Source organism: Rhododendron vialii, chromosome 3a (genome assembly GCF_030253575.1).
Source record: "Rhododendron vialii isolate Sample 1 chromosome 3a, ASM3025357v1".
Classification (NCBI taxonomy): domain Eukaryota; kingdom Viridiplantae; phylum Streptophyta; class Magnoliopsida; order Ericales; family Ericaceae; genus Rhododendron; species Rhododendron vialii.
Window position 1 is genome coordinate 33607962 of NC_080559.1, and position 24396 is coordinate 33632357.

Below are 24396 nucleotides of genomic sequence, written 5' to 3' on the forward strand. Positions count from 1 at the left end.
TAAATAACAATGGAAAAATGAACTACAATATACTAACAATTATTGACTTAAAAATTGAAACGCAATATCTGTAATAAACAATGTTTGTCATGTCCACGTAAAGTACCAACAAAAGGGTAATTCTTTAGGTCTTCTTCGGTGAAAAATAAAAGAATTGAAGGAATAGAGAGCTAGTTATAATTTGAAAAATATTTAAAAATTCTATTTGGTGGCGTAATTATAGAGTTTAGTCCGGAACATCAAAAATTTCTACTATCATAACATTTTTTTGAATTGTTGCAGTAGTGGCCGCACTCACTAGTCACCTATTCATGATTTCTCTCATTGAACCAAATAAATTTTTTTTTTTTTACTTGAAAAAATGTCTAGGGTCTGTTTGATTAGCAAGAAAAATAAAATAGAAAGTGAAGTAAAAGAAAAGAAAGGAAAGGAAAAAATATTTTTTTCTCACGTCTGTTTGATTAGAATGAAAATTTTGCAAGAAAATAGTACAAAAAATAAGTCAATATTCTTGTTTGGAGGGAATAAAATTGCCAAAATTAGAAGAGAAAAAGTGGAGGGAAAATAAAAATTTCCTGCATATTTGCGAGAAAAAGTAAATCAAGCTTTCATGCTTTAGAGGGTTGTATGGGAAAGTTTACCTTTTACTACCACTTTATAGGATATTTTTGCTACGTGAACACAAAAAAAGTATATATTTTTTTCTTTCTTGCATTTGCTACCATTATCTCGTTAATCAAACGGACCCCTAAAAGTATGGAGTATAGATTCGCTCTCTCCCTCTCTCTCAACCCTAGCCGACCCTGTCTCTCTCTCCCTCTCCCTCAACCCTAGCAACCATAACTCCTCTTCTCCCCCTGTGGGTTCCATACGTGTGTGTGGCGGCGGGAGGAGAATGCCATGGTACTATTCTAACTCCCTTTCTTTGTGTTTTTTTTTCTTTTTTTCTTATGTCTCTCCAGATCAACGACTTGTCGTTTGATTTGAGAGAGTTTTGTCACAAGAGTTGTTAGTTTTGTCTTTGGACGAATTTGTCTACAAATAAGCTTCTCTCAATCAAGGTCTTTCACAGCAATATTTATGCTTTAGCGTTTTATCCTTACACAATGTCTTTACTGGGACAACTCGTGGTGGCTATCTTGGGAGTTCATTGGTTCGATCATACTTGGTTAGAGTGCATCTAATCGTCTGGATATTTGGTGTCTTTTGTCCTTAATTTTGCACTTTTTCTCGTTTGAGACTCCTAATTAGATGTTAGATATTTTAAAAGTGTCGCTATTGCTTCAAGCTATGCCTAGGTTAGGATGAAAAACATCGATTGCCTTGTGATTTACTTGTTTGGTATTTGTTAGACAATTAGTTTAGTTTTATCTAAGTTCTTTGTAATAATTTCTGTTTTATATGTGTCGTTGGATATTTATCAATACAATCTTCTCACTTTTGATTAAAAAAAAAACCTCTAAAGATTATGAATAATTAATAGTACTACTTACCAAACAATACTAATATAGTGGGCTGGTCGTGGCCGAATGACAACCCACAACTGATAATCCTGCTGTGGGCCGGAGTAGCGAATCAATTTGACAACGGTCCTGTGATCGTAGCTGATCCCCTCACAGCTGGCCTACCGCGTGTGCTCTATGGATCCACCTTCCGGCCCAAGTAACCCATCTCTTGCCGTACCCGAAACTCAGCTCCCCCCATGTAGCTGGATCCGATTCACCTCTCTCTCTGTCTCTCTCTCCTCTCTCTCTCTCTCTTCCCCACCCTCATATACACAGGAAGCACCCCCCCAAAAAACCTTCCACATCAGTCGATCAAACCGCCATTCCATTCCATTCCATACCCGTCCCACTCACTTTCAATCCCAATTCAATTTTCCCAACTCCCATTAATTCCTTCGATCTCAATTACTATTATCATCATCCTCCTCATCTCCTATACCAACCGGCCTACAAGCCTCAGACATACGCGCTGTGCACATACGCTATATATTTATAAATATACTATAATTTATAAATATATATTCTCGCTCGATAGGTCAACATTGATCCTGCTCTCCCTTCTCAATCACCTTCATAATTCGCTTCACACAATTGAAATTCCAATCGATCGAATCGCTGGCCAGTGATTAGGTTTGGTTGTTTGGGAAAAAAAAAAAAGAGGTTCTGCTTTGGTGTTTTTGTTGAATTTAGTTGGGGTTTTTTTTTCCTTTCAATTTCGCAGTCGCCGATGAAAGATTGGGGTTTCTGGAAGCTAGGGTTTGGTCCTGACCAATAAGTGGCAATTTTTCGTGATAATTGGTAAGCACTGGGGGCGAATCAGTCGAGGCAGAGCCCGTCGGCGGGTTCAGGACCATGGTTTTTCCTTCGCCCTAGCCCGCCCCGGACCCACACGCTCGAGTACCTACCCCACATGGACTTTGTAAGCCGCCACGCCGCCACACCCGATCACAACCACCACCACCAGCCGGAATCCTCCACCTCAGCACCATCCTCGTCCACCACTCCGAACCCTACTTCACTCGAAGAACAAGAGTACTTGGCCCGTTACTCCGTCGTAAAACACTCGTGGCGGGGCCGGTACAAGAGAATCCTGTGCCTGTCCCATGTTTCCATCGTCACCTTGGACCCTTCCACGCTATCCGTGACGAATTCGTACGACGTGGGGAGTGACTTCGAGGCGGCGAGTCCTGTTTTAGGGAGGGATGAGAATTCGCAGGAGTTAAGTATTAGTGTTAGGACAGATGGTAAGGGGAAGTACAAGGGTATGAAGTTTTCATCAAAGTACAGGGCTAGTATTTTGACTGAGCTGCATAGGATCAGGTGGAATAGAATTGGGCCTGTCGCGGAGTTTCCGGTACTTCATCTCCGGAGAAGGACCAGGGAATGGGTTCCTTTTGTAAGTTAATTTTCTTTTTTGTGGGCGTCAATATGTCTTCAATTATCTCTTTTTGAGAATATGTTATTTATTTCCTTGATGGCTATCAATTGGGCTTAGTATGATTAGAAGTTTATGTCCTGTTTGTTGTAATTTAGATACTGGTATTCAAATAACTACTTATAAAAAAAAATTTCTTCAATGTTGTTTTGACGGTAGAAGCTAGTTTGGCTTCTTTATAAGTGACAGGACTCCGTTATTTTGCTGAAGCTGTGCTAAGTTATCCTGCTAAGTTAGTTCGCTTTCGCTTGATGACATCATACAAAATGGCTGTATGGGCAATATGCCAATGTTATTTCGTTTAGAATTCTCAATTTAGACATTCAGCAACACCCGAAGGTAACTGGAAAATGGGGATGCAACAATGAATTTTAAGGGTTGGGAAACACGAAACGACTTTTTGCGGATAAAATTTGTAAAGAGAGAGGTTTTTGATAAAGTGGGTTGTCCATGATCAATGTTATTCTCGTCATTACTAAATTGTTTTTTTGTTTGTGATTATAGGAATTGGCCAAAAATTATATTAAATCGGTAAAGAGAAGTATTAACATATAGCTGCAAAAGTTTCAAAAACTTGAAGCATATTGGTTTATGGTCACATATTATAGAGGGTGTAATCAAACATTAAGACTTGATCCATATTTGGTATTCAAGCCTAAGATATGTGCATTCATGAAATATTAGGTTTAGAAGTTATTTTGCTGACTAGGTACCTAATTAGATGTCAGGCGGCATGAATTTAAACGGCATCGACATTCCATCATAGTCCAAGCGCCTTACTTTCTATTCCGTAGATGGGAAAACTCATTCTATTAATCATAGATTCATGAGAGTGCCTTGATAATAGTTTTTGAGAAGTCATAAAGTCCAGAGGTTAAAATGGCATTTGTTATTTAGGCTGAAAGATTTTTAAATCCATATATTTAGTTTACATTCCTTGGACTTTTCGAGCTTAAGTTGTTTGCTTACATCTCAGTTTTCTTGGATGCTATGGTACGAGAAACTATTGAATAAAAGTGTCATACATTATTTGCATAACCAATCTCATGAAATTCGCCAAATAACTGTTTTTCAGTTCAATTATCTAATCCGTGCATGTGCTCAATAGCTGAATTATGTTCTTTAAACTAAATGATGTACAGTCATTTTCTTTTATATGCCACTCTTAACTGTTTTGCATCAGTAGTTCTTATCAAATGTTTTGTACAGAAAATGAAAGTAACTTATGTTGGGGTTGAACTTGTTGAATTGAAATCTGGAGATCTTCGTTGGTGCTTGGATTTTAGAGATATGGATTCCCCTGCAATTATACTTCTCTCTCAACCTTATGGGACAAAAAATCATGAGCATGGAGGTTTTGTTCTTTGTCCTTTATATGGAAGAAAATCTAAAGCGTTTCAAGCTGCTTCGGGGACTTCCAATGCTGCTATAATATCGAATTTGGTATGGTGCTCTCTGATTTTTGTCAGTTCATTTTGCCTGATTTTTTCGATCTCGGATTATAAAGGCATCATGTTCTACCATAGCTCTGGGGTAGCAACCCAGCCACCCCTCAAAGTGGATGCACCCTGCATGATTGTTTAAGTTCACCTTGTTGAATTATGTTTTGTACTATGAATTATGCTCATCGATTTGATACTAAACGTATTTGTACAGACAAAAACTGCAAAGTCCATGGTTGGGTTGTCACTTTCAGTGGACAGTTCTCAATTACTCTCTGCTGCCGAGTATAGAGAGAGGAGGGGTATACACTTACTAAATCTTCGTGCACTTTTGATTCAGTCTTCTTTTTTTTAACCCTCAATATTCTTTCCTTGCACATGGTATTTATATGTTGGACAATTAATGTGAATTGAAGCCAAGGAGGCTGTTCGAGCAGAAGAAACTCCTTGTGGGGCTTGGTCTGTGACAAGGTTGCGTACTGCGGCTCATGGAACTTTGAATATTTCGGGTTTGGGTTTAGGAGTTGGGCCAAAAGGAGGACTTGGGGAGCAAGGTGATGCAGTATCTCGTCAACTCATTCTTACAAGGGCCTCACTTGTGGAAAGGCGACCAGCCAACTATGAGGTAAGCAAATAATGTCATTTATTATAGGCTTCAAACACGTGCCACAATTTAAGCATGGTTCTCTTGTATTCATGTCAATATCTTTGAATTGCTCAATCTTTGTTTCCATCAATGGAATGACGGTTTTTGGTGGTTGCACTTGCATCATTTGACGAGTTCTGTTGCACATATGTAGGCTGTTATTGTCCGTCCTTTATCTGCAGTAAGCTCTCTTGTTCGATTTGCTGAGGAGCCCCAAATGTTTGCAATTGAATTTAATGATGGATGCCCCGTACATGTGAGGAATCATAAATCATCCCTTTTCTTCTTCTTCTTTGTTTTTTCCTATAAACTCTACGATATGGTTTGGTTTTCAGGTTTATGCTAGCACGTCTCGCGATAGCTTGCTTGCTGCAGTTCGGGATGTGTTGCAAACAGAAGTAGGTAGATTTACCCTCTCCTAGATGGTGTTTGTTTTTTCACTTGTGATATAGCTCGTTGGATGAAATATTTATCGTTGTGATTATCACTTGCCATGCCTTCTGAAATTCTTTTGCTGAAGGATGGCAGTTGTACTGTTTCATAAAATCTGATCTGAATATCAACGCAATTTTGCAGGGTCAATGTCCTGTACCAATTCTACCAAGGTTAACAATGCCTGGTCATCGTATTGATCCACCATGTGGGAGAGTTAATTCGCTCCGCAAGCAACTTTCTGCTAGACAACGCCCTGCTGTTGACACAGAAAGTGCAACCACGTACTTAAAACATTTAGCGGCTGCTGCCAAGGATGCTGTGGCTGAAGGAGGTTCCATTCCTGGATCAAGAGCTAAGTTATGGCGCAGAATAAGAGAGTTTAATGCATGTATACCCTACAGTGGTGTGCCTGCTAACATTGAAGTACCTGAAGTGACTTTGATGGCCTTGATTACAATGCTCCCTGCTGCGCCAAACCAACCCCCAGAGTTGCCTCCCTTACCTCCCCCTTCACCTAAAGCAGCTGCAACAGTGATGGGCTTTATTGCGTGTTTGCGCAGATTACTGGCATCAAGAAGTGCTGCCTCACATGTGATGTCTTTTCCTGCTGCTGTTGGAAGAATAATGGGTTTACTTAGAAATGGTTCTGAGGGAGTTGCTGCCGAAGCTGCTGGACTTATTGCAGTGCTGATTGGTGGTGGTCCTGGGGAGATGAATATACTAACAGATACAAAAGGAGAGTGGCACGCTACAATTATGCACACAAAGTCGGTATTGTTCGCCAGCAATAGCAATGTTGTTATCCTTATCAACAGGCTAAAACCCATGTCTGTTTCACCGTTGTTATCTATGTCTGTTGTGGAAGTTCTCGAGGCAATGATCTGTGAACCGCATGGTGAAACTACTCAGTATGCTGTTTTTGTTGAATTATTACGCCAAGTAGCTGGCCTGCGGCGTCGGTTGTTTGCATTGTTTGGACATCCTGCTGAAAGTGTTAGAGAGACAGTTGCTGTGATCATGCGTACAATTGCGGAAGAAGATGCAATTGCGGCAGAGTCCATGCGTGACGCTGCTTTGCGTGATGGTGCTTTGTTACGGCATTTCTATCATGCTTTTTTTCTTCCTGCTGATGAACGTCGTGAAGTTAGCCGACAGCTTGTTGCTCTTTGGGCGGATTCTTATCAACCTGCTCTTGATTTGTTATCTAGAGTGCTTCCTCCGGGGCTTGTTGCTTATCTGCACACTAGGTCTGATGGGGTTTCACCTGATGACGCACAAAACATATCCAGTCAAGATGGATCATCATTGAGTAGGAGACAGAGACGATTACTTCAGCAGAGGAGAGGTCGTGCAGGCAAAGGAATAACATCCCAGGAGACTCCCCTGCCCTCTGTTAATAATTACGAAGTTGATCCAGGACGGCAGACGAGTCCTGGTGCTTTTAAAGGGTCAGATAGTTACCAGAAATATGTAGTAGATCCAACTTCTGTACAGGTTGTAGGCACAAACACTTATGCAATTCATAAAGGTGAAAACTTGCGCAGAGAGTTGCCTTCTACTGGTGCTACACAAGCAGATTATTTAGAATCAGTTAGTTCAGCAGATGGTCAGCAGATGAATGCAACCGATCTTGTCGAATCAAATGGTTCAACTTCAGTTGATTCTGATCCAAATGTGGTTGCTCCAGCTCAGATTGTTGTGGAAAACACACCTGTTGGATCAGGTAGGCTACTTTGTAACTGGCCTGAATTTTGGCGGGCTTTTAGCCTTGATCACAACCGTGCAGACTTAATCTGGAATGAGCGGACCAGGCAGGAGTTGAAACAGGCATTGGTGGCAGAGATTCATAATCTAGATGTTGAGAAGGAACGTACTGAGGATATTGTGCCTGGAGGGGCAACCGTGGAGATTATGAGTGGGAAAGATAGTGTTCCTCAGATATCGTGGAATTACTCCGAGTTTTTTGTTAGCTATCGTAGCTTATCCAAAGAAGTTTGTGTGGGCCAATATTATCTGCGTTTGCTGCTTGAGAGTGGTAGTAGTGGTCGGGCACAAGATTTTCCATTGCGTGACCCAGTTGCTTTTTTTAGAGCACTGTATCATCGCTTCCTATGTGATGCGGACATTGGACTTACTGTAGATGGTGCTGTTCCTGATGAAATGGGTGCTTCTGATGATTGGTGTGATATGGGAAGATTAGATGGTTTTGGAGGAGGTGGCGGTTCATCAGTCAGAGAACTTTGTGCGAGGGCAATGGCAATTGTATACGAGCAGCATTATAGTGTAATTGGCCCCTTCGAAGGCACTGCTCATATTACAGTTCTTTTGGATAGGACTGATGATAGAGCATTGAGGCACCGTCTTCTTGTTCTTATGAAGGTACATCAAAATTTAGTTTCTTGCTGCTTTTTCTCCCTTTCCACTACCTGGTTGATAAATGAGTTCCCTGCTTCATCTCTCGCTTGTTCAGTAGGGGCATGAGAGCAAAACTGCCACGAAGGGTCCATGACAAAAAGAGAGAGGGAAAGAGGAAGAAATCAACAACTTTAAGGACGTAAATATAACAACATTAGAAGTCGGAAAAGACTGGGATTCCATTTTCTAACGAAAAAAAGCAGAAAAAAGAATCAATTGACTAATAACGGAAAATTCACTGATTGAAATCAGGTTTTGGAAACGAGAGAGCAAAAGAAATTTGGGGGATTAAACCAGATTGGTTTACAGTTTCGTGGTTATAAAATGAAAGCCATAGGGCCAATCTCCATTCTCGTCTGAACTTCTGCGTTGATAAGCTGGACATTTATACTCGGTGATGTTATCGATACCTCCTTAACCTATTTATGTCATTGTCGGCATACTAAGTGAATATGCTTTGTATGCAGGTTTTAATGAAGGTTCTATCGAATGTAGTGTCATGTGTCTTGGTTGGAGGATGTGTTCTGGCTGTTGATCTGCTGACAGCAGTTCATGAAGCTTCAGAAAGAACTGCTATTCCTCTACAATCTAATTTAATAGCTGCTTCTGCTTTCATGGAACCGCTAAAGGAATGGATGTTTATTGACAAGGAAGGTACACAAGTTGGACCCGTAGAGAAGGATGCTGTCAGAAGGTTCTGGTCAAAGAAAGCTATTGATTGGACAACACGGTGCTGGGCTTCTGGAATGCCTGATTGGAAGAGGTTAAGAGATATACGTGAACTTCGTTGGGCTCTGGCTATTCGGGTTCCGGTTCTAACTTCAATCCAGGTATTGTTATCTTGCTGGCGTATTTGATTATAATAAATTTACCTCCAACCAGGCTGAGGTTGTGCTAAACTGCACTCTGTATGTGGTTTTGATTTGTCCTCGTTGTAGTAGCAGCTTCTCCTATTTGAGATATTCTGTAGATGTTTGGTAATAGAGTTTCATGTTTAATCAGTTCATAATAACTAGTATTATTATGTGCTCTAAGGTTGTGTTATATTATTGACAAGCAAATATTGAATTATGCTTGTGGCTGTATCGAATATTGAACTATGTTTGTGGTTATATCTCTGAGTTTCTTACATTTTTCCCGTTCTTGCTTCTGTGTGGGGATTTGTTTAATGCAACTTCACTTCATTTTACTTTGTAGAGGTCATCGTTCCTGTGTTTTGTCATCAACTTATCGTATTCATTATAGCAGTAGATAATATCTACTTTTGTTTCCTTTGTGTACTATCCTCCTGAATTGTACTAAGATGTGGATTCTGCACCTAGGTAGGGGAGGCTTCTCTGTCCATATTACACAGCATGGTTTCTGCACATTCAGATTTAGATGATGCAGGAGAGCTCGTTACACCAACGCCTAGAGTAAAGCGAATCTTGTCAAGTCCTCGTTGCCTTCCGCATATTGCACAGGTGATTTTTTTGCTTTTCCATGCCCATCACGTGTTTGCTACTGTTGATCTGTTATTAGAGAATTGGGTGTAGGTTTTTTGCATCTAACAAATATCCGAGTCTAGTATTTGGTGATTGGTACTGATGCAGGTACTCATTTAGAAGCTGTTGATGGCAGCTTTTAAAATTTCCTCTTTGTGTGTTCTCTTTGAAGATCTCAAAGTTCGTTTTAGTATTGTATGATATTGCCTTGAGTGTTAGAGCTTGGAGGTATTGTTTTGTTCTTAAGTAATAAAGTTGCAAGTATCGAGTGATTTGTCAATGCAATGCATTGTATATCCGACCATGATGGTTCTATGAATTCATATGTTTCGATTGATCTAGGGCTTTGAATGCTTTAGCCCCGGACTTTACGGTTATTTGTTTCAAATTTATGCCTTAGGACATTCGGGTTCAGTGGAAGGTGAAATGTTCCAGGTATGAGCTATTGTTAGATCAAGTGCATTACAATATAAGGTTTTCGTATATGGTGGTGGAGCGAAAATTGTTATACAGCAAATATGTGTACAGATGTGGAAATTGTGTTCAATATGAATTCTATACGGTGAGATATACTATATGCAGTGAGGGATTCGGGAAGCTGCGACGAGCGTAAAGGTTTGATTGATTGCTTAGAGACTTTGCATGGACAAGAGTAGCGTGCAGTATTGCAGAGTTGAATTGACGTGAAGCAAGCAAATGGACCTTGGAATTACTGTGGCAGACATAGGCTAGTTTTCACTTTTTCTCCCATATCCAACAATGTCGATGGCTCTAGAGGAAAAAAATAGCATGGAAAAACAAAGTGTTGCAGACTGAAATACTTTTTTTCTTTTTTTTTGGTAAGTAAAAACTTTATTGAAGCAAGCAAACCATAATCCAGGAGAGAACCAGCTCTCACTTTTTTTTTGATCCACAACCAGCTCTCACTTACAAAACAGAAACAAACCTAGCAAGCTAGGAAAGTAAAGCAACAAGAAGCAACAATTAGAATGCAGATCCTAGAACTAATATTCCAGGATTCAACAAAGAGCCTATTTGCATCACTACACTTGACGTTTCTCCACGAACATAGACATGCTCTGACCTCCTCCATGCTCTGAGCAGGCAGAGACACACTTTGGAACTGCCTTCGATTATGTTCCCTCCAAATCCAGTAAATTGTGGCAGCCATGGAAAGTTTATACACTTGATTAGGACAGGAATCAGAAGATTTATGAGCATAGATCCCCTCCAGCTCTCTCGTTAAGCCATAACAGGAATGGTGAACATTGTTCCTAAGGAGAAGCAACTTCCAAACAGCTTGGGAATATGAACATTCAAAAAATAAATGCTCATGGGTCTCCTCTTTATCCTGACAAAGCAGACACACATTGTCACTTGCTATTCTCCATCTATGGAGCCTATCCTTCGTTGATAGCCTCTCCAATATGGCCAGCCATTCTATAAAAGCCCAATGGGGTATGTGATGAGTGAACCAAACACAGTTTGCCTATGGAACCATTGGAAATTCAGTCCTCAAAACCTGCCATGCCGACTCAGCTGTGTAGATCCCAGTTTTGTGGGGCAACCATTTCACAGAATCAGGGACAGAAGGGTTAGGAATCAGAGAGGGGTCAGTACCAGCAACAGTCTCCCTTGTAATAGCACATCTTGGGTTAGACTTTGATACTTATATGTAAAAGAAGCTTGTTGTGTCCATGGAACTTTGGGGCTTGCCTTTCTCCTCTTGAATATTTCTCATCTTTCAGTCATACTTCATGCTCATCTTTTGTCTCATTAATGGTGTTTCTGACACATCTGTATTTGGTGTTGTAAAGCCTTCTTCCCCTTTAGGTAGTTATTTCATGTTGGATGTCATTCTAGAAAATTTTCTCATTTCAGTTGAGCATAACCTGTTTAAGGGAAAGAGAGAAATTGGATATGCTTGGTTATCACTTTGTTATGGTGCATTTCTGTATCCTAAATATCTACGATTGCATTTCCCATAGTTTTCTCTTTAGTAGTTGTGTTTTTGAGCATCCATTGATTTTTAGGTTAGATTATCAGCCTGAAATTTTGGTTTAGAATAATCCTAGTGGAGTAGCTTTAGGTAAGAACTAGCTTTGCTTTGAACAAGTATATAAGCTTGTGAATTTTCTCATTACTTTTTGGAGTTGTTAAAGCCTATATTCTGTTGACTGAAAATCAAAGGGATGATCCCTGAGCATCCACAGTTTCTGTAAGATTAGATTAGACTATCTAATTTCTATGAAGCTTTTACTGAGGTAGGCTATATTTCTTCTCATTTGGACATTTATTCGTAAACTCCGATTAAGAATATTGAAGCAAGACCCACATCAGTTGCTAGGTTGGAGGCCCTTGTTGTATGATAATAAATACTGTTATGACTTACGTAAACAGAGGTAGCTTGTTGTTCTTCCCTTTCTTCATCACTATGCTTCACTTGACTTGAGGTGGGAAGAATCGAACTTTCATCATCAATTGGAGCCTTATTTCCATACCATTCCATTTGACACATACAATTTCATGCCTGCATGTCACAAGTGTATGTGCCTTGCTGCTTCCATAAAACTATTGAAACTGTATGGTAGAATCCTAATCTCGCTCATCTCTTCTTTTTCCTTGTTTTGGAACGTAGGCCATGCTTACAGGGGAACCGAGTGTTGTAGATGGTGCTGCTGCTTTACTGAAAGCTGTTGTCACCAGAAATCCGAAGGCAATGATAAAGCTATATAGTACAGGTGTATTTTATTTTGCTCTGGCATACCCTGGATCAAATCTCCTCTCAACTGGCCAATTATTCTCGCTGACACATCTCCATCAAGCATTTCATGGTGGTGAAGAGGCTTCAGTTTCCTCTTCATTGCCATTGGCAAAACGTAGCGTGCTGGGTGGGCTTCTCCCTGAGTCCTTGTTGTATGTATTGGAAAGAAGTGGTCCTTCTGCGTTTGCAGCGGCAATGGTTTCTGATTCTGACACTCCAGAGATCATATGGACTCACAAGATGAGAGCGGAAAATCTGATCCGCCAGGTAATTTGATATGTAGGATAAGGTGCACAAGTGTGGGTTTTTTCATTCGTACTTCTTTTGCACAATTATGTAGAACTGAAAATTTTAGTTTGTGTTTCTTTATTTTAGGTCTTGCAGCATCTGGGTGACTTTCCCCAGAAACTCTCACAGCATTGCCATTGCTTATATGATTATGCTCCTATGCCACCAGTGACATATCCTGAACTACGGGATGAAATGTGGTGTCACCGTTATTACCTCCGAAACTTGTGTGATGAAATTCGATTTCCAAATTGGCCAATAGTTGAACATGTGGAGTTCCTACAGTCATTGCTGGTAATGTGGCGTGAAGAGTTGACCCGGAGACCTATGGATCTTTCTGAAGAAGAAGCTTGCAAAATTTTGGAGATATCTTTGGATGATGTGTCTAGAGATGATGCCATTAAGAAAAGTTCTTTAGAGACGGCTGAGGAGATACCTAACATATCAAAACAAATTGAGAATATTGATGAAGAAAAACTAAAACGACAATACAGAAAACTTGCAATGAAATATCATCCAGACAAAAATCCTGAAGGGAGGGAGAAGTTTCTTGCTGTGCAGAAAGCTTATGAACGTCTGCAGGTAGACATCGAACCATTATACAAAATTTATGACATTGTCTTTTTTATCAGTATCTGGTTTTGGTTGTTTAAGTGATCAAACGTCTGATGTTATAGTTGTTCTTGGTAAAAGATTCCTCAATTTCTGGAATCCGTTTCTGACATGATTACTTTTAGGCTACCATGCAAGGGTTGCAAGGACCCCAACCTTGGAGGTTGCTGCTTTTATTGAAGGGGCAATGCATTCTGTACAGACGGTATGGGGAGCTATTGGAGCCATTTAAATATGCTGGATATCCCATGCTATTGAATGCAGTCACAGTGGACAAGGATGACAACAATTTTCTTTCTCCTGATAGAGCACCTCTTCTTGTTGCAGCTTCGGAGCTCATTTGGCTGACGTCAGTATTTTTGCTATGTCGATTTTTCTTATTTGGTTCTCGATTATTTTTCATTCACTCATTTTTGAGCTTCGACTGAGATTTTGGACACCCTTTCTTATTTACCTGTTTACTCCCATGTTTAGGTGTGCATCTTCTTCATTGAATGGTGAAGAGCTTGTGAGAGACGGTGGAATACACCTACTTGCAACTCTTCTCTCCCGTTGCATGTGTGTTGTTCAGCCAACTACCTCTGCCAGTGAACCGTCTGCCATTATTGTTACTAATGTGATGCGGACATTTTCTGTTTTAAGTCAGTTTGAAAGTGCCAGAGCTGAGATTCTTGAATTTTCTGGACTAGTCGATGACATTGTTCACTGCACTGAACTTGACCTCGTACCTGCTGCTGTTGATGCTGCCCTTGAGGCTATTGCACATGTTTCTGTTTCTTCTGAATTACAAGCAGCCTTTTTAAAGGCTGGTGTGTTGTGGTAAGTTGGTTCATTTGGATTCTATGGTATGTGAATGTATCCTCAGAGCATTTGTGACAACTCTATAGGTTTAACAAAAGAGGCTACTCTTGCTCCCCCGTCTCTTGGGGAATTTTCACTAAACAAAATATAACTTATTTGCTCGGGTTTTTTTTGTTGGTTGTGATGATACATGACCTATGAATTGTTAAAGACAAGTATTTGAATGGTTGTTATCATATACATGGAAAACGTTTGTAATCCTACGTTATTATACAAACTGTGTTTCTGATATTAAGCTTGGTATATTTTAGGTACCTTTTGCCGTTGTTGCTTCAATTTGATTCGACTGCTGAGGAATCTGATGTAACAGAGGCACATGGTGTTGGTGCTAGTGTTCAAGTCGCCAAAAATGTGCACGCTGTACGAGCTTTTCAGGCCCTGTCAAGGATAAGTGGTTGGGGTAGAGATGAGAGTTCAACACCTTATAATCAGGCTGCAGCTGATGCCCTCAGAGCTCTGCTAACTCCTAAACTTGCCAGTATGCTTAGAGATTCATTACCAAAAGAGTTATTGTCAAAATTGAACACCAATTTGGAGTCACCAGAGGTAAGTTCTGTCATGTAATGGATGCTATAATACCTGACATCTGTAAATTTCTTCTTGTTTCTTTTCTATATTTTAGGTGTGTTGGGAATGACTCTGGTCTTATTTGTTTGCTCATATACATACATTAGTTTTGTGTAATTAACTTGTTTAAAAACCCCACTAGAGAAGTTTCTAGGTGTTTTTTGGTTTTGCAAGACAATGGTAGCTGCCACCAGCCCTTGCAGGTTTCGAAAGCATATCTGAAGTTTCAAGGAAAGTTACTAATGTATATATGTCCTTAAGGTCTTGCATGTGCCAACTATTTCCTGTTTTATTGTTTTAGAGATTTTTTTTTTACTTGGTTTACTGGATTTTGAGCTGTACTTCTCTTCCTAATGGTGCTAAAATGTAAATGTCCCTTACAGTGGTATGGTTTTTGAGTAGTACTTGTCTTCTTAATGTTATTATATTCATCATCATTGTTCCATGAGAGCTGCCATTTGAAAGATGAGCTTAATGATGCATTAGATTGTATCTACAATTGGTCTATTTGGTCAGTGTTGGTTCTCAATTCTCATTATGTTGTACATTTTAATCTCGTAGTAAGTTAGGGCTTGTTCGTTTTTGGGTTTTTGGATTTGTAATGATTCGGGTAGGGAGATAGGGGTAATGATCGGAGAGAGATAGAGATAAAAAGAAAAATAATGATCGGAGATAGGGGTAATGAGTGGATTTTGGAGTAGGGTAATAATTTAGAGTCCAAATCCTAAAAACCCAACCGAACAAGCCCTTAGTTTCTTACGGTCAATAATATCTCAATTCTCATGGAACTCAATACTGTTGTCACCATTTTCTTCGAGAAGTATGAATGGTTATAGGTTTTAACCCATGAAATGATTGTGAATGTTCTTTGAAACACATCCAAGGGCCACAAGTTTGGTTGATGATAAAGTGTGAAAACACATATATTGAACAATAAATGTCACTTCGCCGTTCAAAAAAAAAAATGCCACTTCTTTCACTTGAGGCTTAAGCCAGTATCTTTTCATTAACTGCTAATTACGTTTAGATGAGATTATCTTGATTGATGTGTTTGAAGTTCAAACAATTGATTCCGAATACTGGTATCTGTTTCAATTGCATATAGCTATCATATGAGAAACATATCTTTTTTAGGCATGACGTATATGCATATTCAGTAGGCATTTTACTGATCCTTCTGGTTGCAGATCATTTGGAACTCTTCAACTCGAGCAGAGTTGTTAAAGTTTGTAGACCAGCAGCGTGCAAGTCAAGGTCCAGATGGTTCATATGACCTGAAAGAGACACATGCCTTTGTGTACGACGCGCTATCAAAAGAACTATTTGTTGGCAATGTGTATTTGAGGGTCTATAATGATCAGCCAGATTTTGAGATTAGCGAACCAGAAACCTTCTGCTTTGCTCTTGTTGATTTTATCTCAAGTCTAGTGCGTAGTACGAAATCTACGGATCCGGATGTTGAGACGATTGGTTCAGACACAGAGGCAACTGAATTTCATACCAATGTTTCCAATGGATCCACAAATGGACAACATTTTGCTGATGCTTCTAATTCTACTGCAGTCTCTGATGAAAAAGTTAATGGGAAGGAGGATTTTAAAGTTGTTAAGAAACTTCAATATGGATTGTCTTCTCTTCAGGTTCATAACGCCTTGATTTATATTGAGCTAGAAAGTGACCTTTTTTGGGTGTGTGTGTGTGAACATAGGATTCATCTTGTTTCTGAGAAATTTCATTTTATGTAACTGCAGAATTTACTGACAAGCGACCCCAAATTGGCATCTGTATTTTCTGCTAAAGAGAAGCTATTACCTCTTTTCGAATGCTTTTCTGTCCCTGTTGCTTCAGAAAGCAACATTCCTCAACTTACTTTGACTGTATTGTCGCTCTTGACCGCACATGCTCCTTGTTTGGAGGCCATGGTTGCAGATGGATCTAGTCTTCTGCTTTTACTTCAAATGCTTCACTCTTCCTCAGATTGTCGTGAAGGGGTGCTGCATGTTCTTTATGCCTTGGCAAGCACACCAGAACTTGCATGGGCAGCTGCCAAGCATGGTGGGGTGGTGTACATTCTTGAACTTCTTCTGCCTTTGCAAGGTGAGTATTTTTTTTTTCTTTTTCATTCTGTTAAAAATAAAATTTAAAAATAATCGTGTGAAAAGTTATTGGGAATGTATTTAATGTTTTGCAGAAGAAATTCCCCTACAGCAAAGAGCAGCAGCTGCCTCTTTATTGGGCAAGCTTGTTGGGCAGCCAATGCATGGGCCCAGAGTGGCTATAACACTGACAAGGTTTCTTCCCGACGGGCTAGTATCCATTATTAGGGATGGACCTGGTGAAGCTGTCGTGTGTGCACTTGAACAAACAACAGAGACTCCTGAGCTTGTTTGGACACCAGCAATGGCTGCTTCTTTGTCTGCACAAATTGCAACTATGGCATCAGATTTATATCGGGAACAAATGAAAGGACGTGTTGTAGATTGGGACGTACCTGAGCAGGCATCTGGCCAACAAGAGATGAGAGATGAGCCACAGGTATCCTCTATTGCATGCTGCTTTTGCTTCATAGAGGAATTTTTGCACAATAAACCACCAAACCAAACTTAGCCTTGTGTCCAAATCAATTGAGGTCGGCTAGATGAATTCCTTTCACCACGCACACTCATATTTAGATTCATGTCATAAGGATCTGATGAGGTTTTCTACCTGTTGGCTATCAGCTGTCTAACACACAACCCTCTCTCCAAGCTAAGCATGATGCAGGCGGGGTTTTGTTCATGCTCTTTGCTTATCAGAATTTTGTGTTTGATGTAGGTTGGTGGAATCTATGTCAGGCTATTTTTGAAAGATCCCAAATTCCCTCTTAGGAATCCAAAGAGATTCTTGGAAGGACTATTAGATCAGTATCTTTCGTCCATTGCCGCCACACATTATGACCAGGCTGTTGATCCTGAGCTTCCTCTGCTTCTGTCGGCTGCATTGGTGTCATTATTGCGTGTACACCCTGCCCTCGCGGATCATGTTGGATATCTGGGATATGTGCCAAAGCTTGTGTCCGCAGTGGCCTATGAAGGAAGAAGAGAAACAATGGCCTCAGGGGAGATGAAAAATGGAAGCTATACTGATGGAAGATTTGAAACTGAGGACTACAGTTCGATGCAGCCAAGTCCACCAACTCCACAAGAACTTGTACGCCTGAGTTGTTTACGAGTTCTGCATCAACTTGCAGCCAGTACAACTTGTGCTGAAGCTATGGCAGCAACTAGTGTAGGAACACCTCAGGTATGTGTGTATTGCGATGTCTCTCATTTCGTTTTCATTATTAATGTTGTGGTCTTGTGGTCAGCGCAACTGATGTGATTATGGTGCTATGTTAAATAGTGCTTAATGATGTGTTTTTTTGCACGCTAACTTTGTCCTTTTAATTTGTTTAAGTATTTCTCATAAAGTGTGCTAAGAAATCCTTAGTGTGCTGTTCTATTCACCTAAAAAGGATTGATAACTGGTTCAAGTCTTTGGCCCTATGATCATTTCAAGATATTATATCTTCTGTCCCGTTGGATGGTTTCATGTTAGAATTATGTTCTTACTAGAGGCCTCCTCCGATGTTGCTGTCACCCGAGTCTGTACTACCATTTTGGTTGTATGTAACTAGTAGCCTTTCAATCTAAAAACCTAAAATAATAAATGTATTGTGTTTGTGTTTCTTTGTGTGCCGAAGCCTGGGTTTTATAGGTTTGTGGATAAATGTTCTCTGCAGAATAATATTTTTGGTCCTGTAATGCTCTGAATGTGCTATGTTTTGCATCCATTCATTTGGTTCTTTTTCTCGTGCTTTCAGGTTGTTCCACTTCTAATGAAAGCTATCGGATGGCAAGGTGGAAGCATACTAGCTCTGGAGACTCTAAAACGTGTTGTGGTTGCTGGAAATCGAGCTAGGGATGCACTTGTTGCCCAAGGACTTAAGTGAGTATTGCACAAAATTCATACTGAACCAGCTATATGCCAATGTTATTTCATTTAGATTTCTCAATTTGAAAGTAACTGGAAACTCTAGATAAAAGACACAATTAACTAATCTTTGCACAAAAGCAAAATGAACAAAGACAACATAAAATGGGGATGCAGCAATGAGTTTTTGAGAAGTCATACAGTCCAAAGGTTAAAATGCCATTTGTTATTTAGGCTGAAAGATGATTAAATCCGTCTATTTAGTTCACATTCCTTGCACTTTTCGAACTTAAGTTGCTTGCTTACCTCCCAGTTTTCTTGGATGCTATGGTATGAGGAACTACTGAATAAAAGTGTCATACATGATTTGCATAACAAATCTCATGAAATTCGGCAAATAACTGTTTTTCAATTCAAGTATCTGCTCCGTGCATTTGCTCAATAGCTGAATTTTGTTGCTTTAAACTGAATGATTTACATGATTTTCTTTTATATGTCACTTAGTTATTTTGCATCAGTAACTCTTATAAAATGTTTCGTACAAAAAATGAAAGTAAGTTATGTTGGGGTTGAACTTGTTGAATTAAAGTCTGGAGATCTTAGTTGGTTCTTGGATTGATATGGATTCCCCTGCAATTATACTTCTCTTTGAGCCTTATGGGACAAAATTAATGGATCATGAGTATAGAGGTTTTGTTCTTTGTCATCTATAGGAAAGAAAATCTAAAGCTTTTCAAGGTGCTTTGGGGACTTCCAATGCTGCTATAATATCGAATTTGGTATGGTGCACCGATTTTTTCCTTCTCGAAATATAAGGGCATTATATTCTACCATAGCTATGGTGTAGCCTCAAAGTGGATGCATTGCGTGATTGTTTAAGTTCACCTTGTTGAATTATGTTGTTGTACAGTGAATTATGCTTTTGATACCATTTGTATTTGTACAAACGAAAACTGCAAAGTTCATGGTTGGGTTGTCACTTCTCAATTACTCTCTGCTGCTGAGTATAGAGGGAGAAGGGGTAGACACTTACTAAATCTTTTTGCACTTATGATTCACTCTTCTTTTTTCAACCTTCAATATTCTTTCCTTGCACATGGTATTTATAATATTGGGTAATTAATGTGAATTGAAGCTAAAGAGGTTGTTCAAGCGAAAGAAACTCCTTGTGGGGCTTGGTCTGTGACAAGGTTGCGCACTGTTGCTCATGAAACTTTGAATATTTCGTGTTTGGGAGTTGGGCCAAAAGGAGGACTTGGGGAGCAAGGTGATGTAATCTCGGTAAGCAAATAATGCCATTTGATATAGCCTATATCAAATGGCATTACTTGCTTACCTGGTCGCTTTTCCACAAGTGAGGCCCTTGTAAGAATGAGTTGACGAGATATTGCATCACCTTGCTCCCCAAGTACTCCTCTTGGCCCAACTCCCAAACCCAAAACCGAAATATTCAAAGTTCCATGAGCAGCAATGCGCAACCTTGTCACAGACCAAGCCCCACAAGGAGTTTCTTCTGCTCGAACAGCCTCCTTGGCTTCAATTCACATTAATTACCCAATGTTATAAATACCATGTGCACTGAAAAAATATTGAAGGTTGTAAAAAAGAAAGAGTGAATCGTAAGTGCACAAAGATTTAGTAAGTGTCTACTCCTCCTCTCTCTCTATACAAGGCAGCAAAGAGTAAATGAGAATTGTCCGCAAAAAGTGACAACCCAACCATGGACTTTGCAGTTTTCTTCTGTACAAATACGAATGGTTTCAAATCAATGGGCATAATTCATAGTACAACATATTTCAACAAGGTGAACTTAAACAATGATGCATGGTGCATCCACTTTGAGGGGTGATTGTGTTGCTACACTAGAGTTGTGGCAGAATACGATGCCCTTATATTTCGAGAAGGGAAAAATCTGGCAAAATAAACTAACAAAAATAAGAGATGAGCATCATACCAAATTCGATATTATAGCAGCATTCGATATTACATGCACGAAGCAGATAATTGAACTGAAAAACAGTTATTTGGCGAATTTCATGAGATTGGTCATGCAAATCCTGTATGACACACTTTTATTCAATAGTTTTCATACCATAGCATCCCAGACAACTTAAGCTCAAAAAATGCAAGGAATGTAAACTAAATAGATGGATTTAATCATCTTTCAGCCTGAATAACAAATGGCATTTTAACCTTTTGGACTGTATGACTTCTCAAAAACTATCAACAAGGCACTTTTATGAATCTATGATCAATAGAATAAGTTTTTCCATCTACGAAAGTAAGGCACTTGGGCTGTTATAGAATGTTGATGCCGTTTGAATCCATGCTGCCTGACATCTAATTAGGTACCTAGTCAGCAAAATAACTTCTACAGCATGAATGTTTCATGTATGCACGTATCTTAGGTGTGAATACCATATATACTCCATGTTTGGATTGAGTTTTAATGTTTGATTACACCCTCTATAATATGTGACCATATACCAATATGCTTCAAGTTTTTTAAGACTTATTGCAGTGATATGTTAATACTTCTCTTTAGTGATTTAATATAATTTTTGGCCAATTCCTGTAATCGCAAACAAAAAAAACAATTTAGTAATGACAAGAATAACATTGAACATGAACAACCCACTTTCTCACAAACCTCTTTTTGCAAATTTTATCCCCAAAAGGTTGTTTCGTGTTTACCAACCATTAAATTCATTGTTGCATCCCCATTTTATGTTGTCTTGGTTCATTTTGCTTTTGTGCAAAGATTAGTTAATTGTGTCTCTTATCTAGGGTTGTCTAAATTGAGAAGTCTAAACGAAATAACATTGGCATATGTGTCTCTCTAGCCTTTATGAGTCCCAGACCTAAAACTTTTGGTCGAATCTTCGTGAATATATTAATCAAAGCAGATCCTTGGGCGCTTACATATCAAGCTCATGCACGTTTAACTTTATTTGCATCTCTTCTATACCTGTGCTTGATTTTATTTTCTGTCCCAGCCCAATAATAACTTACTTGCAGTACTCCTATTTTAACTTATAATTAATGTTCAAATATGCTGGCAGTATGATAAATGGAAGGAAAGTAACTTTCTGCTGGAAGAACATGAGGTTCATTTGGCCCCTAGGATAACTTTGATTAGAGAAGATAATTTCTGATACCTTTATTGTTTGTAGTTGCATCCTCATCTTCCGATAAGAAAATGGTCCTTTTGTCCTTATTCTTTTGGAACTTTTTTGGGTGAATCATGTAGGGTTGGTCTTGTTGAGGTGCTTCTCGGCCTTCTTGATTGGAGGGCTGGTGGAAGGAATGCATTTTGCTCTCAGATGAAGTGGAATGAGTCTGAAGCATCAATTGGACGAGTGCTTGCTATTGAGGTTGGTGTGTTATTTTGTTATAAAAATGTGATTTTTACATGTTACCTTTCTTTTAATATTCTTGTCAAGCTTACTAGCTTTTGTTTACTCTGGAAGAATTAAAGTTGGGTTGCATTTCTACTAACTGAAAAAAGAAGAAGGTCCTCTATAATTCTCGTCGGTAACTCACTATGAGGGGGTGTTCGTTTTAGTTTCTATCATGTGAAATAATTGTACTTTCTCAATTCTGGATGAAGTTATTCTTAATAGGAGGGAAACGCCATTTATTCCAGCAACTGCCTGCCTTATCCATTGCCTACGATGTGACAATGAAGTCCAACTACATAAATCAATTTGTCATACATGGAGTTTATAACTCGAAATGATGTTTTTGACTCTTGAAATAGCAGTCTTTGTTCTTTTTGTCCTCCTTGTGATGAGCAACGAGAAGGAATTTCATTAGAAGATGAATTATAGGAAAGAGAAAGAGAGAGGAGGACAAGAAGCCCACCAGTGAATAAATAAAAAGCTAATCCACCAAAGGCTAGTTAGACTTTTTTTTTTTTGTAGACATTGAATTACACTATCTTTCGTCATATGAGTCTATCTCAAGCTGGATTTAAGTTCTTTTTAAACTGTATCTGTAGAATATGTTCAACTGTTTACATAGCATCTATAGTTACTTCCCCAAATTATGATATTTCATAGTTTATACCCTGTATGCCTTACATTTGTTCCAAAAAATTATCAACAGAATGAATAATCATTTTGAGTAGGGGAATTTCTGAATACGTGATTTTTGTGACCTTACAGTCTAAATATCTTTATCCAGGTTTTGCATGCGTTTGCAACAGAGGGGGCCCATTGTACTAAAGTGCGGGAGATTTTAAATGCCTCTAATGTAAGTCTCAGCTCTCAATTGCATGCGTGTTTCTTTCTGATTGTTCATGATAGCTTTTGCCTCCTACTGTTATCTACTAGTATTTTTGAGAATGTCATGCATGTTTCTTTCTGATTATGGTATAAGATCTTCATAGCTTGTGCTTCCTGTTGTTATCTACTGGCATGTTTGGAACGTCATTGCTCAGCTGTTCTTCCTTTTGGTAAATTGGGAAAGGAAAGGATGGACTGAGCTCTATGCAAACATAAGCAGCACACGAGTTTTGTTTTGTTTTTTGGGGGGTGGGAGAAAGAGATGAGTAGATAAATTTTGGCATGCCTGAGTGCATCCTGCTCTTCAATAAGTTTGATTTAAAGTTACTGAAATAATAGGACTTGGTGGCCCAACAGGCAATCAAATCGTAGTCTAATGCAATCTTGTTATGATCTTGGTGAGAATTCCACCCTTCTTTCTTATAGTCGGGTGGTGGTTACCATTTTAATTGCAGAAGGCCCGATGGTATGTAATTATCAATGAATATTAATTATCGCCCACCTGTTTTACTATTGTGTCCCTTCAATTGTTAGAGATAGTCAATTCAAGAGAGGCCAAAGATTGCCCTCAATTGTTTCCAGTTTTTTTGTCCGTTAACAAGTTGGAAACTTGTGATTGTCAGATTTGGAGTGCCTATAAAGACCAAAAGCATGATCTATTCCTCCCTTCAAATGCTCAGTCATCAGCGGCTGGAGTAGCTGGTCTAATCGAAAGTTCCTCATCTAGGCTTACTTATGCCCTTACAGCTCCCCCACCGCAACCAAATATGGTGAAACCTCCGGCCTCAGTCCCATCTGAAATTAATGGAAGGCCGGATCAGCTTTCATAACTAAAAACAAGGGAAGCGAAAAAGAGAACTACACTGTGATCGTCCGGTATTACACATTTACTGATCCAGTGCTTCGGCATGGCATGACAAAAAGCTGGATGTGCTTTCATTGAAGAAGGAATGCAGAAGTTATAAATGTGATAATAGTAGATGTTCAGTCATTTTACAAATTTGTACAGCACACTGTACAGCTCTCTCTCTCTCTCTCTCCAGTTGGGGAGACTTTCTTAAGAAGAAACCCCAACTGAAAATATGCTGTGTTTTTTGATGTAAAGTGGACGCAACATTTTGTAAATCTGCGTGTTGCCCGGTTTTCATATATAAAGTTGAGTTGATTTTGGTGGATTCAACTTTGCAACTAAATTTCGTCCTTTTCTTTTCTTTTTTGTGTTAGAACGTGAATGAGTCGGTGAATTTTTCTTTTCTTTTTTGTGTTAGAACGTGAATGAGTCCATGATAACCTCGTGAGACCATATTGAAGGTAGATTTATTCATTTGGTTTTTGTTTTTTATCTTATATTCACGACTCTAGAAACCTTGGGAAGCGATAGCTTTCTATGGGTAAATAACAATGTCCGATTGGGCACAACTTTAAAACATAAATTGCGTCCATTAGTTCACCGTCGTTTCTACAAGTTAGTTCTCTTATTTATCTTTCATCAGTTAGTTATTTCCATGCACACACTGTCTTGGCCAACATGTCGTTTCTACAAGTTAGTTCTCTTATTTATCTTTCATCAGTTAGTTATTTCCATGCACACACTGTCTTGGCCGATGGCATGTTGGCTCGCATGCCTCGCGTTACCCGTTGACATGCCACGTCGTGTTTGCTACTTGACAGCATTAGCCTAAGTTGTGCTTTAGTTTTTGGCCCT

At 39.2% G+C, this 24396-nt stretch overlaps 1 protein-coding gene across 2 annotated transcripts; it reads left to right on the plus strand.

The window, feature by feature from the left end:
* The first annotated feature begins 1728 nt into the window (after positions 1 to 1728).
* On the plus strand, positions 1729 to 23871 carry LOC131320196 (dnaJ homolog subfamily C GRV2). 2 transcript variants are annotated; one of them, XM_058350812.1, is made up of 22 exons: positions 1729 to 2901; positions 4150 to 4383; positions 4597 to 4684; positions 4799 to 5007; positions 5183 to 5284; positions 5364 to 5426; positions 5605 to 7842; positions 8346 to 8708; positions 9201 to 9341; positions 12001 to 12393; positions 12502 to 12996; positions 13152 to 13375; positions 13501 to 13845; positions 14139 to 14433; positions 15642 to 16094; positions 16206 to 16551; positions 16646 to 16989; positions 17269 to 17736; positions 18296 to 18420; positions 21656 to 21779; positions 22591 to 22659; positions 23315 to 23871. In XM_058350812.1, exons 1-22 carry the CDS (start codon positions 2416 to 2418, stop codon positions 23519 to 23521), a joined length of 7812 nt encoding a protein of 2603 aa, XP_058206795.1. In that variant the 5' UTR covers positions 1729 to 2415; the 3' UTR covers positions 23522 to 23871. The 2 variants fall into 2 exon arrangements, with proteins under 2 accessions (XP_058206795.1, XP_058206796.1); XM_058350813.1 differs by lacking the exons at positions 1729 to 2901; positions 4150 to 4383; positions 4597 to 4684; positions 4799 to 5007; positions 5183 to 5284 and having other exon boundaries at positions 5364 to 5430.
* Positions 23872 to 24396: the final 525 nt, after the last annotated feature.